The 18,351-nt window shown below is 50.8% G+C and overlaps 1 protein-coding gene and 1 pseudogene across 6 annotated transcripts; one reads left to right on the forward strand and one right to left on the reverse strand.

Moving 5' to 3' along the window:
- The first annotated feature begins 4,028 nt into the window (after positions 1-4,028).
- LOC110742193 lies at positions 4,029-5,573 on the forward strand (annotated as a pseudogene). The gene has a single exon (XR_002519622.1). The product of XR_002519622.1 is annotated as a 60S ribosomal protein L18a pseudogene (transcript).
- A 6,590-nt stretch (positions 5,574-12,163) lies between these two features.
- On the reverse strand, positions 12,164-17,648 carry PNCK (pregnancy up-regulated nonubiquitous CaM kinase). Of its 5 annotated transcripts, none has more exons than XM_021933082.2 (12): positions 17,034-17,648; positions 15,383-15,452; positions 14,965-15,096; positions 14,522-14,596; positions 14,276-14,414; positions 13,944-14,067; positions 13,680-13,755; positions 13,473-13,585; positions 13,313-13,391; positions 13,138-13,225; positions 12,845-12,989; positions 12,164-12,560 (listed from the first exon to the last, which is right to left on the reverse strand). In XM_021933082.2, the coding sequence occupies exons 2-11, from the start codon at positions 15,448-15,450 to the stop codon at positions 12,852-12,854; spliced, it is 1,032 nt and encodes a 343-aa protein (XP_021788774.1). In that variant the 5' UTR covers positions 15,451-15,452; positions 17,034-17,648; the 3' UTR covers positions 12,164-12,560; positions 12,845-12,851. The 5 variants fall into 5 exon arrangements, with proteins under 5 accessions (XP_021788774.1, XP_031516608.1, XP_021788773.1 ...); XM_031660748.1 differs by lacking the exon at positions 17,034-17,648 and adding an exon at positions 16,158-16,222 and having other exon boundaries at positions 12,164-12,556; XM_021933081.1 differs by lacking the exon at positions 17,034-17,648 and adding an exon at positions 16,158-16,222.
- Between the last annotated feature and the right edge of the window lie 703 nt (positions 17,649-18,351).

The following is an 18,351-nucleotide window of genomic DNA, read 5'->3' on the forward strand; positions in this document are numbered from 1 at the left end:
TTTTTTTTTTTCAGACAGGGTCTCACTCAGTCAACCCAGGCTGGAGTACAGTGACAAAATCACAGCTCACAACAGCCTCAACCTCCCGGTTCAAGTGATCCTCCTGCCTCAGTCTCCCAAGTAGTTGGGACCACAGGTTCGCACCACCACGCCCAAATAATTTTTTTTATTTTTTTGTGGAGATGGGGGTCTCACTATGTTGCCTAAACTGGTCTCAAACTCCTGGGCTCAAGTGATCTTCCCCCCTTGGCCTCCCCAAGTGCTGGGATTTCAGGCATGAGCCACCACTGTGCCCAGCCAGTCCTGCCCTTTCAGCCTTTTTCAGCCCTATTCTTTTAGATGTATCTCTTACAAACAGCTTATAGCTGGATTTTTTTTTTTAATCCTAACTGGATAATTTAATCTATTTATTTTGCTTAATGCTTTTTGGATCTATTTTTAACATATTATGTTATACTTTCTACTTATTCCAATGTTTCCGTTTCTTTTTTTTTTTTTTTTTTTTTGAGACGGAGTCTCGCTCTGTCGCCCAGGCTGGAGTGGAGTGGCCGGATCTCAGCTCACTGCAAGCTCTGCCTCCCGGGTTCATGCCATTCTCCTGCCTCAGCCTCCCGAGTAGCTGGGACTACAGGCGCCCGCCACCACGCCCGGCTAATTTTTTTGCATTTTTAGTAGAGACAGGGTTTCACCATATTAGTCAGGATAGTCTCGATCTCCTGACTTCATGATCAGCCCACCTCGGCCTCCCAAAGTGCTGGGATTACAGGCACGAGCCACCAGGCCCGGCCTATTTCCATTTCTTTATTTCCCTTACTTGACCTTTATTTGATTAACTGATATTTTCCTTCATTATCTGCTATTTTCTTCTACTAGTTTGGAAGTAGTACATCCTATTTATATTCTAGTTACTCTAAAAAAGTTAACATGCATATTTGTCTTAACAAAACGTAAAGTCACTCAATATCAATACGGCCATGAGGAAATAAGAGGGTCCAGAATTGCTATCTCACCATAAACAGCTAGAAACTGGGCAAAATATATGAAAATCCACTGTTTTCAGATGGGGGACAGCAATCAGTGAAGGACTGTGGTCCCTGAGAGAAAGGAGACAGACTAGGAGAGCTCTACATCCTGGCTTTCTGACTCAGGTAGAAGAGACATAAAAATGTGGCCCATATGGATTGCTTTAGCCCAGGAGTTCAAGACCACTCTGGAAAGTATGGCAAAACCCCATCTCTACAAAAAACACAAAAAATTAGCCAGGTGTGGTGGTGCACACCTATAGTCCCAGCTACTCGGGAGGCTGCATCAGGAGGATTGCTTATTGCTTGAGCTCAGGAAGTGGAGGTTGTAGTGAGCCGTAATCACACTAGTGCACTCCAGCCTGGGTGACAGAGACTCCATCTCAAAAAAAAAAAAAAAGGATCCCATAATGAGAAGAAAAATCCGCCAATGAAAACAGACCCAGAGGAGTTTCAGTTTCTGGTCCAACATGTAAGGAGCCCAGAAGTCATCAGTGTCTCCTAACAACAAGTACAAGCGGAACAGACTTAAAACTGAACACATATTTTGATATATGTAATTGGAGGCTCTGAGGAAGAGGAGAAAGAGAAAGGGGCAGAATAAATATTTGAATAAATAATGGCTAAACACCAACGTTTGGTGAAAAGCATTAATCGGATACAAGAAGTTAGATTAACCCCAAGTAAGATAAACACAAAGAGAGCCACTCATAGACATTTCATGGTTGAATTATTGAAAGCCAAAGACAGACAATTTTGAAAGTATTATAGCAGAAGAAATAAATGACCCACATAAAAGGGAACCGCAATAAAATTAACATCTGACTTATCATCAGGAACAATGGAGGCCAGAAGGGAGTGGAATGACAAACTGAAAGCATCGAAAAAAAAAATACTATCAACCAAAAAAAAAAAAAAAATTTGTTTTGAGACAGTCTCAGTCTGTCACCCAGGCTGGAGTGCAGTGGTGTGATCTCAGCTCATCGCAGCCTCAACCTCCTGGGCTCAAATGATCTGCCTGCCTCAGCCTCCCAAAGTGCTGAGATTACAGGTGTGAACTACTGCACACAGCCCCCAAATTTTATATCTAGCAAAACTATACTTTAAAAATTGAAGGTTTAGCTGGGTGTGTTGGCTCACGCCTGTAATCTCGACACTTTAGGAGGCCAAGGCAGGCGGATCACCTGAGGTCAACAGTTTGAGACCAACCTGACCAACATGGTGAAACCCCATCTCTACTAAAAATACAATAATTAGCCAGACGTGGTGGCATGCACCTGTAATCCCAGCTACTCGGGACACTGAGGCACAAGAATCGCTTGAACCTGGGAGGCAGAGGTTGCAGTGAGCTGAGATCACGCCACTGCACTCCAGCCTGGGCAACAGAGAGAGACTCCATCTCAAAAAAAAAAAAAAAAAAAAATTGAAGGTTTAAAAAAAGACATTCCCAGATAAACAAAGGCTGACGTAGTTCATTGCTAGCATGCCTCATTACAAGAAATACTCAAGGAAGTCCTTCAGGCTGAAAGGAAATGACACCAGTTAGTAACTGGAATTCAAAGTAAGAAATGGAAAGCAGAAAAAATGGTTAAAAAGTGAGCTAATATAAAAGCCACTCAACATATTTTTATTCATTTACTTTCTTTTAAAAACTAAGATTGCATTTAAAAAAGGTATTACACTGTATTTCAGGGTTTATAACCGATATAGATGTAATATACATGGCATTACTAGCTCAAAAGAAGTGGGAAAGAATGTAGCCATACTGGGGCAAAGTCTCCATATTTCACCAAAATTAAGTGAGTATTCACCTGAGGTGGATTGTGATTAGTTAAGACTCATAATGTAATCGCTAGAGAAAACCCTAAGAAAATAACTCACACTTGGAGTGAATGAATGCCTATTTATGTCTAAAATTTCTGCTTCAATGTAATTAAAAATCAACAGAGGAAAATTGGCCAGCGCAGTGGCTCACGCCTATAATCCCAGCACTTTGTGAGGCCGAGGTGGGTGGATCACTTGAGGTCAGGAGTTCGAGACCAGCCTGGCCAACATGGGGAAATCCCGTCTCTACTAAAAATACAAAAGAAAATTCAAATATAACATATGGACATTTCAATGCTCTATTTTCAATAGTTGATAGGACTAGACAGAACATCAGCAAGGATATATAAAATCTGAACAATACTATCAACAAATTTGACCTAACTGATACCTATAGAACACACCATTCAACAATTGCCAAGTACACATTTTTTTCAAGTGCACATGAAACATTCTCCAGGATAGACCATAACCTAGGTCATAAAACAAGTCTCAATATATTTAAAGGAATTTAAATAATATAAAATATGTTCTCTGACCGCAAGAGAATTAAATTATAAATCCAAAAAGATAGAAACCTAGGAAGTCCAAAATACTTGGAAATTATGCAACACTCTTCTAAATAACTGGCAAGTCAAAGAAAAAACAAAGGAAATTAGAAAAGCCTGAAGAGAATGAAAATGAAAACACAACATATCAAAATCTATGGACTGCAGCTAAAGCAGTACTCAGAGGGAAACTTACAGCTTTAAAGGCCTACACCAGCAAAAAAAGAAAGATCTCAAATTAATAACCTTGCATCTACCTTGACAAACTAGAAAAAGAAGAGCATACTAAATCCAAAGCAAGCAGAAGGAAGGAAATAAAGATTAGCACAGACACTAATGGAATTGAAAACAGGAAAACAATAGAGAAAAATCAATGAAAACAAAAGTCAGCTCTTTGAAAAATCAGCAAAATTGATCTTGGCTAGAGTGACCAAAAAGAAAAGAGAATCAAATTACCAAGATCAAGAAGAGAAAAGGGGGGCATTACTACTGACCTATAGAAATTTAAAGGATTATAAGAGAATGCTTTGATGACTTCATGCCAAAAAAATTGGACAACTCAGATGAAATGGAGAAATTCCTAGAAAGACACATGACCAAAACTGACTTTAAAATAAATTAAAAATCTGAATAGACTTATACCAAACAAATAAATTGAATTAGTAATTGAAAATATTCCCACAAAGAAAATCCAAGCCCAGATGGCTTCACTGGTGAATTCTATCAAATAACTGAAGAATGATGAACGCCAATCCTTCACAGACTCTTTCAGAAAATAGAGGAGTAGGAACACTTCCTATCTCATTCTATCAGCCCAGTATTACCCTCATACCAAGGATATCACAAGGAAACAACTACATCTCAATATGCTTCATGAACTCCTGGATGCAAAAATCTTTAACACAATATTTAAAAACTAAATCTAGCAGCACATAAGGATTAGGCACCATCATCAAGTGGGATTTATACTAAGAATACAAGTTTGATTTAACATCTGAAACTCAGTGTAACACACCACATTAACAGAAAAAGGACAAAAACCACATGATCCTCTCAATAGGTGCATAAAAAGATTCGACAGAATCTAACATCCATTCATGACTTGAAACAGTCCTTTTGCGGGTGGCGGCGAGCGCAGAGGACGCCATGAAGGTCCCGAGCGCACTACAAGAGTACAAGGTGGTGGGTCGCTGCCTGCCCACCCCCAAATGCCACACACCCCCTCTCTACCGCATGCGAATCTTTGCGCCTAATCATGTCGTTGCCGAGTCCCCCTTCCGGAACTTCGTATCTCAGTTAAAGAAGATTAAGAAGTCTTCAGGGGAGATTGTCTACTGTGGGCAGGTGTTTGAGAAGTGCCCCCTGCGGGTGAAGAACTTCGGCATCTGGCTGCGCTATGACTCCCGGAGCGGCACCCACAACATGTACCGGGAATACCGGGACCTGACCACCGCGGGGCTGTCACCCAGTGCTACTGAGACATGGGCGCCCGGCATGGCGCCCGGGTCCACTCCGTCCAGATCATGAAGGTGAGGGAGATCGCAGCCAGCAAGTGCCGCTGGTCGGCCATCAAGCAGTTCCACGACTCCAAGATCAAGTTCCCGCTGCCCCACCGGGTCCTGCGCCGTCAGCACAAATCACGCTTCCTCACCAAGAGGCCCAACACCTTCTTCTGGGCGCAGGGGCCTCGCCCGGGTGTGCCCCAAATAAACTCAGGAAAGCCCGGTGAAAAAAACAAAACAAAACAAAACAAAAAACAAAACAAAACAAAAAAAAAACACCTTTCTACAAACTAGGAACAGGAAGAGAATGGAAGTTACTCATGACAAAGGGCATCTATGAAAAATCCACAGCTAACATGACACTTAATGATGAAAGACTAAACGTTTTCCCTCTAAGATTAGGAACAAGGAAAGGATTCTTTTACCACTTGTATTTAATGTAGTATTGGAGGTTCTTGGTAGTGCAATAAGCAGGAGAAACAAAAAGAAAAAAGAGAGAAAAGGAAGGGAACAAGGAAATAAGCATCCCAATTAGAAAGGAATAAGTAAAATTCTCTTTACTTGCAGATGGCACGTGCTGTGTGTAGAAAATCACAAAGAATCCACACAAATAAAACCTATTAGAACTAATAAAAAGGGCCAGGCATGGTGGCTTATGCCTATAATCCCAGTGCTTTGGGAGGCTGAGGCAGGAGGATTACTTGAGCCCAGGAGTTCAACACCAGCATGTGCAGCATAGTGAGACTCCATCTCTAAAAATAAAATAAAATAAAGTAAATTAGAACCTAACATGGTGGCCTGCTCCTGTAGTCCCAGCTACTCTGGAGGCTGAGAAGGGAGGATTTGCTTGAGCCCAGGAGTTCAAGACCGCAGTGAGCTGTGATTGCACCACTGCACTCCGGCCTCTAGCCTGGGTGACAGAGCAAGACCCCAGTCCCCCGTCAAAAGAGAGAGACAGAGCGAGAACTAATAAAAAGTTTAGGAAGGCCACAGAATACAAGATCAATATATTTTTAAAAATCAATGGTTATTTCTATACACTTTTAACGAACAATTCAAAAATGAAATTATGAAAACAATTCTGTGTACAAGAGCATACAAAGAATAAAATTCACAAATAAATTTAACAACAAAAGAAGTGCGAAATGTATACACTGAAAACTGTAAAAGATCATTTAAAAAATTAAAGAACAAAATAAGTGGAATGATATTCTGTGTTCATGGATTGGAAAACAATATTGTTTTAACATAGCAACACTCTCTGGCTGGGCACGGTGGCTCACGCCTGTAACCCCAGCACTTTGGGAGGCTGAGACGGGCAAATCACCTGAGGTCAGAAGTTCGAGACCAGCCTGGCCAACATGGCGAAACCCTGTCTCTACTAAAAATACAAAAAAATTAGCCAGCCATGGTGGCAGGCATCTGCAATCCCAGCTACTTGGGAGACTGAGACAGGAGAATCATTTGAACCTGGGAGGCGAAGGTTGCAGTGAGCCAAGATCGTGCCATTGCACTCCAGCCTGGATGACAACAGTGAAACTCTGTCTCAAAAAAAAAAACAAAACAAAAAACAAACAAACAAAAAAACCCATGTGCATCAAAAGACACTATCAAAGAGTGAAAAGATAATCCACAGAATGGGAGAAAATATTTACAAATCATATATCTGATAAGGATCTAATATCCAGAATACATAAAGAACCCTTACAGCTCAACAATAAAAAGATAAATTATCCAATTAAAAAATGAACAGAAGTTTTGAATGAACATTTTTCCAAATAAGATATACAAATGACTAATAAGTACATGAAAAGATGCTCAATATCATTGGTCATTAGAGCAATACAAATCAAAACCACAATGAGATACCATTTCACACACACTAGGATGGCTATTTTAAAAATCACGCACAATAACAAGTGTTGACAAGGATGGAGAGAAATTTGAACCACATGCATTGCTGGTGGGAATGTAAAATGGTGCTGTTGCTTTGGAAAATGGCTTGGCATTTCCTTCAAAAGTTAAACATGGAGTTATCATATGGCCCAACAATAGTACTCCTAGGTGTATACTCAAGACAATTGAAAATACACATCCACACAAAAACTTGCACACAATTGTTCATAGCAGTATTATTCACAATAGCTAAAAGTGGAAACAACCCAAATGTCCATCAATGATTAATAAAATGTGGTCTATCCATACAGTAAAATATTCTTCAGCTGTAAAAAAGAATGAAGTACTGATCCATGCTACAATATGGATGAACCCTGAAAACATCATAGTAAGGGTAAGCCAGACACAAAAGTCCACGTATGGTATGATTTCATTAATTTGAAATATTGAAACAAGCAAATCCACAGATAGAAAGTCAATTAGTGGTTGCCAAACACTGGGGGGGGGGGGGGGTTGTAAATGGGGAGCTACTGCAAATGCATACAAGGTTTCCTTTCGGGGTGATGAAAATGTTCTGGAATTAGATAGTGGTGATGGTGGCAAAACACTGTAAATACACTAAAAACTGCTGAATTGTACATTTTACAGGGTGAATTTTATGGTACGTGAATTGTACCTCAATAAAAAACAAATTTTTAATTTGAACGGAAAAGGATTGAAAAAAATATACCAGTCAAATGTTAACCAAAAAAAGTTATAGTTGCTATGTTAATATCAGACCAAGTAGACTAGAAGGGAAAATCATTGCTAGTATTAATGTATATCACTATATTTTGATCAAATATTCAACTTACCTAAAATACATACCAATTCTAAACTCATATATACTGAATAACATAACTTATAAATACATAAAGCAATAATTGAAAGAACTACAAGGAGAAACTGGCAAAAAGCAGTTGAGCCTCTACTCAGGGCATCATGTGAGGAAAGATTTGGCTCCCTGGGGTGAGGGAAACTATGGAAATCTCCATGGGGTGTGAGGGAGGAGCTCTGGAGAGATGGGCATGAGCTTTTGTTTTTTCAAAGACCAGCGTGATAGTAAGCCTGGGCTTTTTCTATTTCTCAAAAGGGGGCAGATAATAGGGTTGAAAAATACTGAAAAATTCTCTTAAAGCAAAAATCAGATCCTGTCACTTGTTCTGTTTAAAACGTCAGTGGCTCCCAGTGCCCTCTTGAGAAAGTTCACTTTCCAGGCTGATCTCTACCCACCTCCTCTCACAACCTCCCTCAACCAGACGGGATTCTTTGTTATTTCTGAAACATTCCATACTTCTTATCTTGCCCACCTCGTGTTGGGCTGGTGATAGGGATCCCTGAATGAAGCTGGGGTGGGGTGGAGAACATGGTCACCACATGCCCAGACAGTGCCTGGCAGGAAGAAACATGTGGCTTATAGTGCCAACTCGGCCACCACCTGGCCAGGGGGCCTGACTTGGTCACTTCATCTCTTCAACAGACCTGCTGCTCTCCTGGGTTCCCTGGCAGCATCCTCAACTCCCTCACAACTCCCCCCCTCCCACTCCCATTGACTCCATGACCAAGCTCCATCCTTCCAGTAGCCCCACGTCTCTTGCCTTGTCCTATACATGGTTCAGGCTTGTCTCGCAGCCACCAGCCCTGCCCTGCCCCACTTCCAGGCCGTTGCTCACACCGAACTCCAAAGGGATCTTTGTAGGGCCCAGCTCCCATGCCCCATTTCCACCACTGTGAAAAGACCTCCCTGGTTCCCACTTAACAGGACATAAAATTGAGGCACAGAGGACCTTAAAGGCAACACAAGCCAGGTGGCATGGTGGCTCACAGCTGTAGTCCTAGTTACTCAGGAGGTTGAGAATCACTTGAACCCAGGAGTTCTGGGCTGTAGTGTGCTATGTCCATCAGGTGTCCATACTAAGTTCAGCATCAATATTCTGGGAGCAGAGGACCACTAGGTTGCCTATGGAGGGGTGAACCACCCCAGGTCGGAAACAGCGTAGGTCAAAACTCGTGTGCTGATCAGTAGTAGGATCACACTTGTGAAGTGAATAGCCACTGCACTCCATCCTGGGCAACATAGTGAGACTCCATCTCATAAAAAAAAATTTAAAAATAAAACATTTTTTTTAAAAAAGGCAACACAAACCATGTGCAAGACCCAAACTCAAATCCAGCGTGGAGTCCCCCAACCCAGGGTTCTCTTTCCTTCAGACACACAGAGTTTGCATTCACAAAGAGAAGTGGGTAACAAATGCCGCCTTGTTTTCTTCAATTCCCCACACAATTATGTCCCAAGCAAGATCTCGCTTGCATGGATGCAAGCAAGAGGATGCAGTGGGAGAGCGTGGGTTCAAATCTTCACTCTGCCACAAGCTGTGTAACTTTGGCTCACTTAGCCTCTCTATGCCTCAGTTTCTCCATATGTGAAGTGGGGATGATGACCATGATAGCAGCTATCTCACAGGTGAGGTTCTCAAGTTAATACATAGGAAGCTTTTCAATAAAGAGTCGTTACTAGCTTTTTTTTTTTTTCTTTTTTTTTTTTTTTTTTGTAGAGACAGGTTCTCTCCATCTTACCCAGGCTAGTCTCAAACTCCTGGGCTCGAGGGATCAGTGTTCTTTTTATTACAAGGAATAAACCTTCCAGAACTACTAGATACAATGCTAGACACATATTTGCAAAGAGAAGGGTGAAAAGTAAGTCTACTTTCATACCTCTCAGGCAACTCGAACTCACCACATCCAGAATCAATCTCATCACTCCTCCCCCAAAGTGATGCCCATTGAACTCTTCTTGATGAATGTTCTGCTGCCAGAACCATGACCTATCTGGATCCTCTCGCTTCATTCCCTACCTGCAACCCATCACCAAGACCTGTCTACGTGACCCCCAAAGAGCTCCTAGGACCACCTCCGTGTCTCCCTGTCCCTAGGGTGGACCCACAGATTGAGCTTCCCTTGAAACTCTGCTACCTACAGGTTTGCTTCAAGATGGAGCACGTGACCCACCCCGTGTGACCCAGAACAGCAGAGACAGCTTCCTTTTGTGATGCCCACCAGGGTTCCCCCGACCCTCGATTCTGGTCTGGTTCCAGACACTCCAATTCCCAGCAGCCAGCCCCAGCTCAGCACCTAACCCACACTGGACAAGAATGCTCTCTGGCTAAAAACCCCTTCGATGGCTCCCCACTGCTCCTAGACTACAGCTCCAGCTCCTTCCCCTGCCAGGATTGGTCTGGCCCATTCCTCTTGCTGCCAGCCTCAGCAACGGCCCTGAGCCTGAGAAGCCCTCACAGGGTCCAGCGCAGCTCCCTTGCCATCACTTCACACACACACCACTTTTGCCTTTGGCTAAACCAGTCCTTTCTCTCTCCTTGGCTGCCATCCTACTGCCTAAGGGACCCAAATTGCCTTCCTCATATGGGGTCTTGGAGGGATGAAGGAGGGATGCCACCTCTGCTTGACCTGGGGGTTCCCCCTCTCACCCCTATCACAGATGGGCAGGACCTCTCCCCCAAGGTTGGACTTCCCCAGGGCAGGATTTGCAGGGTGTGGGGTTGGGGCAGTGGCAAAGAGGAACGGGTTTGAGAGGCTGCCCAGGTGCTGAAGGAACTAGGGGAGGCTAATGGACGTCTAAAGATGGGGCCGTGGCTCCCCCTGCTGACGGGAGGCCATATTGCACCCTGTGTCAAGGCAGCCCAGAGCTGGCTTGAGCTCCAAGCAGAGGCGATCTGGCCAAGTGCCTGGTCTGGAAGAGCTGGCTGTTCCTGAGCAAGTGCCGGTTTCTTCTGGAAGGTTGGCTCTGGCACTCCTGCTCACGGCTCCCAGACCCACAAAGATCATTTTTATCATCCCCGTAAAACCACCCCTAAAATAGAGGGCGTCCTCCTGGGGGGCAGGCACCTATTCAGCGCCCAGCACCTGACCCAGAGTAGAGGCTCAGTCAACATCTGACCAAAACAAGAGCAAGTAGGTATCATGGGAGTCCAGTGTGAACAACGGAGAAGATGGGAAGGGGGACCCGCAGCAGGGGTGCCCGCAGGCAACAAGGCCCCGGGTAGGGGTGAGGGCAAGTGGGACAGGTCTTGGAGGTGAGGAGGCCATGGTACTGGCCGACTGAGGTCCCCTGTGCGGCCCAGAGTCTGGAGCGAAGGATGGCCTGGGAGTGGCTGTGGGGATGGAGGAGGAGGCTGCCCACCCACCTCCAGCCTGTTCTCCCTGGTGGAAGCCAGGTCCCCTGGCTCCAACCCTGAACCCCACTCCAGCCTTCACCCACAAGGCCCAGGCCAGCCTTGGTTTGACCCTCACCGCCTCCCTTTGGGGCCCAAAGTTCAACAGGGAGGGTAATCTTCTCTACCATTCTCGCCAGTCAAGCCGTGGGTCATCAGGCTACACTCTGGGGGCTGGCAGGGAGCAAGGGTCTCAGAAGGTAGGGAGGGGTGGCCAGCTTACCTGGAACTCTGGCTGGGGCCAAGGAGTGGCTCTAGAGGTCTTCCCCTGATGGGCCCAAGAGAAAGGGCTAGAGGGGCCAGCAGAGGTTTGGGACCCAGCAAGGCAGGGCTCTGGAGCCCTGGCCGCTCCAGAATGGAGGTTGGTGGGCCTGGGGCCACTCAGACCAGAGGACAGGCCACGGCTCTTCACTTCAGAAGCCACTGCCAAGCTGCCACTGCTCCCAGAGTCCCAGCTTCCAGCCCAGGTCTACCCCAGCCTGGAACCTGAGGGTTCCAAAGCCCCCCACACAGCAGAGGGGAAGAGGGCCCCGTGTGGCCTTCTCCTGGACAAGAAGCTCCTCTCACCCCCTGACCCTGGGGTTCCCTATTCTTCTGCTTGGCAAGATGGCCTCTGGCCATCAAGAAAGGGAAGGGAGGGAGGGATGGAAGGTGACAGTTCTGGGCTCTGGTCGCCCTCCATGCACCTGTGAGCCCTTCCCAGTCCCAGGCACCTGGCTGAGGCACTCCAGGCCCGGCCCTGCATGGCAGGGGCACTGCAGCCCATCCCTGGGGGTCTGGAGCCACACTCAGCCTCCTGCCAGCGCCCCCTGCTGGCAGCCCAGCAGGCGTGTGCTGCCTCCACTTTGTCCCAGGACCCCCAAGGCTGGGCAGTTACACCTCTGGGGTGGCAGAGCTGCCTGGCCACGCTGTCACTTGTTGGTGCTTTGGGGAGAGGGGACAGGAAGTTTTTGGACAGTTGGAAACTTGTCTGCCACGATGAGAGGGAGCAGAGGTTCAGGTGGCAGTGGGTAAAGCCGTGTGGCAGGGTCTCATTGGTTTCCTTCCCACAAGTGACCAGGTCCCCTCCACACTCGCCGCACCCCCAGTTCACCACTGGCCCATTGCTGTATCTTTCTTTATTGGTTTGGGGAAAACTGGAGGGGGCTGGAAGGCCATGACCATGACACAAGCAGGACCACCCACACTCAGCGAAGCACAGAACAGCCGTGCAGGAAAGACAGCCCCTGAGGCCCGCCTGCCAGCACCGCCTCGGCTTTTGGTGGGGTGGGGGGCAGGGGCGGGAGAGGCAACAGGGGAGGGGATCCACTGCCCCCAGGCAGGGCAGAGCCTGGGGACAGACTTGGGGGTGCTCCATTCCAACCCCAGCACCATGCGCCACACCCTCAAATCTCAAACTCCAGCAGAGGCCAGCCCCAGGGGTGAAGGGTTGGGGGAGGGGACCAAAAGCATCCAAGGGAAGGAAATCTGGGGGTCAGTCCACTTGGCCTTGGCATCTGTCTGAGAGCGAGAAGCAGAGGGAAAGGGGGTAGTTAGGAGCCGACCTGCCAGCCCTGTGCCCCCACCCCCACCTCGGTCAAATCCTGGATTTCTTAGAGGCCCTCTCCCCCTCCACTCCCTTGCCCAATCTCGGGCACCCACAGGCCCTCCCTGTCCTTCCACCTCTCCTGGGGCCCTGGCTCCTCCCTCTGCCCTCTGCCCTCAGCCCTCTGGCCTGTGGGGGCCACCCCACTTAGCTCTTGGCCACATGGAGTGCCACCACCCTCTAAGCTCTTCAAACACACCTGGGGATCACCACTTGGGGGGCTGGCCAGTATGGAGGCCTGAGTGGCTGTGGCGGGCCAGGCCCTGCTCAGAGGCCCCCTCGGCCTCTGGGCTCTGCCCCAGCTTCCGGATGTGGCGCAGGAATGAGGTGGCATTGAAGGCTCGCTGCCAGAAGAGAGGGAGATCAGGCCAGGCCTGGGCCAGGTCCCAGCCCCAAGACTGTGAGGACCACAGTGGCCACTGGGCAGTCACAGTGATCAGGCTACAGCTGGGATGCAGCGGGTGACCACACTGGGTCTGTCTCCACACTGACCTTCCAGTGCATCCGAGCAAAGTTCTTCTGGATCTGCTCACTGACAGAGCCTAAGATGTCCCTGTCGAAGGCTGTGTCCCCAGAGATCCTGGGGAAAGGCTGAAGGTCGGGGGGGGGCCTCTCTGCAGGTACAGTCCCCCTGGCCCTGGGGCAGCTCGGCAGGGCTCCTACTCACCAAAGATGCTGCAAGGCCTGTTGGCAGGTGAACCTCTTCTGGGGGTCTCGCTCCAGAAGGTGCCGGATGAAGTCTTTGGCTGGAGCAGGGAGGCTGGGTCAGCCCATCGGGTCCCCACTCCCTTGCATCACCCCCAAGCACGGGCCAGCCTGAAGCTCACCTGATTCTGAGATGTCATCCCAGAAAGGAGAGTCAAACTCATAGCTGGCCCTCAGGATCTGGTTGAAGAGTTCAGGGTCGCTCTCGTCGTAGAAGGGGGGATACCCACACAGCCTGGCACCCACAGATGAATCACCCAGCTGTCCCACCCTCCCCAACCCAGCAGGGGCAGGCAGGCAGGAGACAAGCCTTCCCAGCAGTAACTCACAGGATGTAGGAGATGACGCCCAGTGCCCACACATCTACGGCCTTCCCGTAGGGTTTCTGCTCCAAGAGCTCTGGGGCTGGGGGCCAGAGACAGACAGACGCACGCACAGGCACACACGCAGCCATGCCGCTCAGTGTCGCTGGCTCAGCCTACTCAAGCCCAGGAATGGCCCACACAAAGGCAACGGGCACAACAGCCTTCCCGGCTATCTAGGGTCCCCCAGGCCACCCCACTCCCAGCAAGCCTCAGGGTGCCGTCCCTCACCCACATATCCGGGGGTCCCACAGGCGGTGCCTAGCATGTTGCCAGCCTGGATTTTGGAGAGTCCAAAGTCAGAGACCATGATCTTTGAGTCCTCAAAGGGCGTGGCATACAGGAGGTTTTCGGGCTGTGACACACGGACACCGGGAAAAGGGCCAGGTCAGTCCTGATGCGGTGCCGGTGCTGGGACAGGATGAGGACTACACATTCTCAGGTTCCCCAGAGCCTTGGTGGAGTGGGAGATCAAGAAAGGCCCCAGCCGTGCTCCCGGGAAAACAAAGGCAGGGCCAGGTGGGCAAGTGGGAGGGTGGGGCGCAGAGGCCCCAGCCAGGCACCTTGAGGTCCCGGTGCACGATCCCCAGGCTGTGCAGGTAGGAGACGGCGCCGAGGACCTGACCCACCAGATGGCTGGCATCCTTCTCTGTGTAGGAGCCGCGCTCCATGATGCGATCAAACAGCTCGCCACCCGTCACCCTGGGGGTGCCAGGGGTTTGGCTGACCCAGGCACTCAGCCTGGCCTTCAGCCCCACTCACTGCTCAGCCCCTCCCCGGCTCCCACAGCCTGCCCAGGCCCTCCTCACAGTTCCATGGCCAGGTAGAGGTGGGAAGGGCTCTCGTGGACATCCTCCAGAGCAACAATGTTGGGGTGGCTGATCCTGCAACAGCAAGGAAGCACCTGTGGGCCAACAGAGTCAAGGGGTGCTCTGTCCTGAGGCCCCGGGAAAAGCCTCCTCCCTCTTCTCCTCCTCCCACCTCTGTTCCCCATTCCCTACCACATGCCACCCCTGCCCGGTCCAGGAAGGCGGAGCTCCAGCCTGAGCCCTGGTCTTCCTTCTAAAGCCCATTTGAAAAGCACAGATCAATATCCACTAGCTCCCTGTGGCTGCCACAGGGACGTGCAGGCCCAGAGAGAGCACTGCCCCAGGCTTCCCAAAAGTTGGTGGCCAGGCCTAGACTAGAACCAGGGACTCCTTGCACCCCTCATCGACCTATGCCACATCCCAGGGCCCCGTGAGGTGCGCACCTACGGAGCACTGCGATCTCGTTCTCCACCAGGGCCTCCTTGCCCCGGAGGGCCTTCTTGGGGATGCACTTGAGGGCCACGAGGTGTGCGGAGCCCCGCTCCTGGGCCAGCACCACCTCGGAGAAGGCACCCCTGCCGCAGACACGAGCGGTGGGAGGTGGGAAGGAAGTGGGAAGAGAAAAGAGGCAGGAGGGAGAGAGAGGGGAGCGGGGAGGGCCCCCTGTGAAGAAGATGGGGAGGCCCTACCTGGCCCTGTGCCACCCCCCACGAAACTCAACACATGCCATCTCACAGACTCACTCACATTCACACACCCTTATATATTCACACACACATCATCTCACACCCACTCGCGTAGTCACACACACATGCCATCTCACACAGGTACACACACACGATCACACGCGCGCACACTCACGAGCCGAGCCTCTCGCGGATCTCATAGACGCTGCTGATGTCCTCCGTGTGTTTCTTCAGCAGCAACATGTCTGCAGGGGCAGGGGAGAGGTGATGGGGGTCCCTCCTCCCTCCCCCGCACCGGAGGCGAGGGCAGCTTCCTCCTCCACCCCTGTCAGGCAGGCCTCAGCCGTTGCCGCTGCGCTCGACCCTCCCCTCCCCCGTCCAGGTCCACACCCCCAGACGGACGCCTTGCAGCGAGGCCACCGCAAACGCGCCTCCACATCCCAGGCCTACAGCTGCCATCCCACGCCCCCACACCCTGCACCCCGACAGCGACCAGCGCCTGGATGCTGCCTCTCTGCCTCCACACATCCGGCCGCTTTCCAGAAGGCTCCATGCTCACCCACGCCGGTCCCTCCCCCATCCACACATCCACAGAGCCCACGCCCCCACCCCCGCGTAGACCCGCCACCCATGGCACAGCGCCCACAGGCACCCGCTGCCCAAGCCACCAAGCCGCCCGGGATGCACCTGCGACCCCCGCGCGCAGCCACCTGCCAAGACCGCGGCCACCCACGCGGCCGCAGACGCAGCCCGGCCTTCGGCGCCGCGGAGCAGGGGGACCTGGCAGCCTGGGCCGCACGCGTCCTGAGCTGCGTGGACCGAGCGCGAGCGGGCAGGGGGCGCGCCAGGCGTGACAGGTGTGCTGCGGGCGCGTAGGGCTGTGGCGGCTGTGGGCCAGACCTGGTGCGCCCCCGCCTCGCGCGTCCCCGCGCCCCAAAGCAGGTGCGGACCTGGAGCGGGTGCCGCAGCGTCGTTTAGTGCAGTGGCCGCCTCACCAAGCCCCCCGCCCGCTTCCCGCCGGCCCCGCCCCCTCCGCACACGCCCCCGCCGGCCGCCCAAGCACGCAGTGGCCAAGCGCGGCCGCGGCGCCGCAGGGCACCTTGTAAGGCAATCGCCGGGCTCCGACTCGGGCGCCGGCCGCCACCGCCCGGCCCACTGCTCTCTCGCGCCGCCTCCCGGAGCTGCGGCCCAGCTGGGCCGACCTCAGGACCTTTGCACCACCGGTGGCTGGCTCCCAGAGAGCTCTCTTCGGCCACAGGTCGGCAAGGCTCTCTGCCTTCCAGTCTCTGCTTTCACCGCCTCTCCGAGGACAGGCCGACCAGGCCACTTGCCCGAAAACAGCCTCCATCCCTAGCTCCAGGACCCTGCAACCCTGCACCACAGCTCTGCCACCCTGGGCTCCCGGCACTCACTGGGCTCCCTCTAGCTCCACCATTAATCCCTCACCCTCACTCTCTTTTCTACCCAGCAGCCAGAGCATTCCTTTTATTGAGATCATGTCACCCTCCCGCAGCTCTCTATGTCAATCCAAGTCAAAGCATGAGTCCTTAGGGGGTGGCCTAATGACTGCTCTGGCCCCTCCCCACCTTTCCCGGCCACTGGCCTCCTGACTGGCCCTAACCCGGACCACATTTGCAGCTGCGTCCCAGCCTTTGCTCCCCTGCCTGGAATGTTCTTCGCTCAGATATCTGCCTGGCTTGGCTCCTCACTCCATCAGATCTCGGCTCAAATGTCCCCTCCTCAAACCGGCCTCCCTGGCTCTGCCTCTCCCAATTCTCCCCGCATACCCCTGCCCTGTCTTTAGAACGTCCAACAGCAAAAATCACCTTCTTCGCCTGGTCCTCCTCACCAAAGCATCTGCTGCTAGAGAGTGTATCTCCGCGAACCCAGCCAAGACGAGCACAGGAAAGAAGTGCGGGTGACTGAATTCAATTCTGCATCCAACAGTTACTGGACGCCCCTCGCTGCCGGCCATCCAGTCCCATGAGGTTCTGGTACCCTCCCTAGGGTCTGTGCTCCACATCCCCGCAGGTCAGCATCACAGGGGTTCCATCAAGTGGCAGGGTCCAATCTTCACAGTGACCCATGGGCCCTGGCATGACACAGAGTCTTCAAGAGAGTCTGCGGGGCAGGAAGAGTTTTTTAAAAATCATTTTCCCAGACCTCAACTCCCATATATACTCTGTAAAAACTGGGAAATCTGAGGAGGCCCCTGGCAGCTCTTGCCCCCTGGCCTTTCCCAGTCACCCTCCCAGGGCACTGCAGAAGGCTCCAGGGACCCCGGCACTCAGAAGCTCCAGTCCTACCTGCTCATCTATGTGAACAGGGTTTCCTGGGACCGACATCTAAAACAGAAAAAAACAGGAATGGAACTGATGCTGAGCCCCTTCTCATGACAGCAGGAAGTGCAATTTGTTCACAGATACCTACAGATAATTCCCCAGAATGTCTAATATGCCAATGGTGCTTTGCTCAAGCCAGAAGAAGCATTAGCAGAGTTCTACAACATGGTCCCGGGTTATAAAAAGAAATAGAAATACACATATTTCTGTGTCCCAGAGAAATATGGTGGCGTGAGTAATAAAAAACTGCCCACATGGACAGAGATGGCACAAAGAGACCTCTCTGAGGGGCAGCAGATGGAAACTGGAGGCCAGAAGGAAAGCACCCGCCTCCAAAGTGGGCCTGGGAAAGAAGAGCCAACGGGCAGGTATTGGTCCACGAGGTGACTCAGATGCCCCTGGCCTCATGTAAAAACTGATGGCACAATTTTTGTTTTAAATCATTGTATCATGGGGTTTTTTGGTTTGTTATTGTTGTTGTTGTTCTTGTCGTTGTTTGAGACAGAGTCTTACTCTGTCACCCAGCCTGGAGTGCAGTGGTGCAATCTCAGCTCACTACAACCTCTGCCTCCTGGGTTCAAGCAATTCCCCTGTCTCAGCCTCCTGAGTAGGCTGGGACTACACGTGCACGCCACCACGCCCAGCTAATTTTTGTATTTTTAGTAGAGGCAGGGTTTCACCATGCCAGTCTGATCAGGCTGGTCTCGAACTCCTGACCTCAGGTGATCTGCCCGCCTCAGCCTCCCAAAGTGCTGGGACTACAGGTGTGAGCCACCGCACCAAGCCTGTATCATGTGTTTAC

The sequence above is a fragment of the Papio anubis genome, chromosome X (genome assembly GCF_008728515.1).
Source record: "Papio anubis isolate 15944 chromosome X, Panubis1.0, whole genome shotgun sequence".
NCBI classification, from domain to species: domain Eukaryota; kingdom Metazoa; phylum Chordata; class Mammalia; order Primates; family Cercopithecidae; genus Papio; species Papio anubis.

Bases quoted from the DNA above. Each gene is read 5' to 3' on its own strand.
- PNCK (XM_021933082.2), bottom strand. From the start codon at position 15,450: ATGTTGCTGCTGAAGAAACACACGGAGGACATCAGCAGCGTCTATGAG. The intron at 15,097-15,382 runs GTGAGTGTGCGC...TGTCTGCGGCAG, and splicing joins ATCCGCGAGAGGCTCGGCTC to GGGTGCCTTCTCCGAGGTGG. The intron at 13,226-13,312 runs GTGAGTAGGAGC...GCCTTTCCCCAG, and splicing joins CAGGCCTTGCAGCATCTTTG to GATCTCTGGGGACACAGCCT.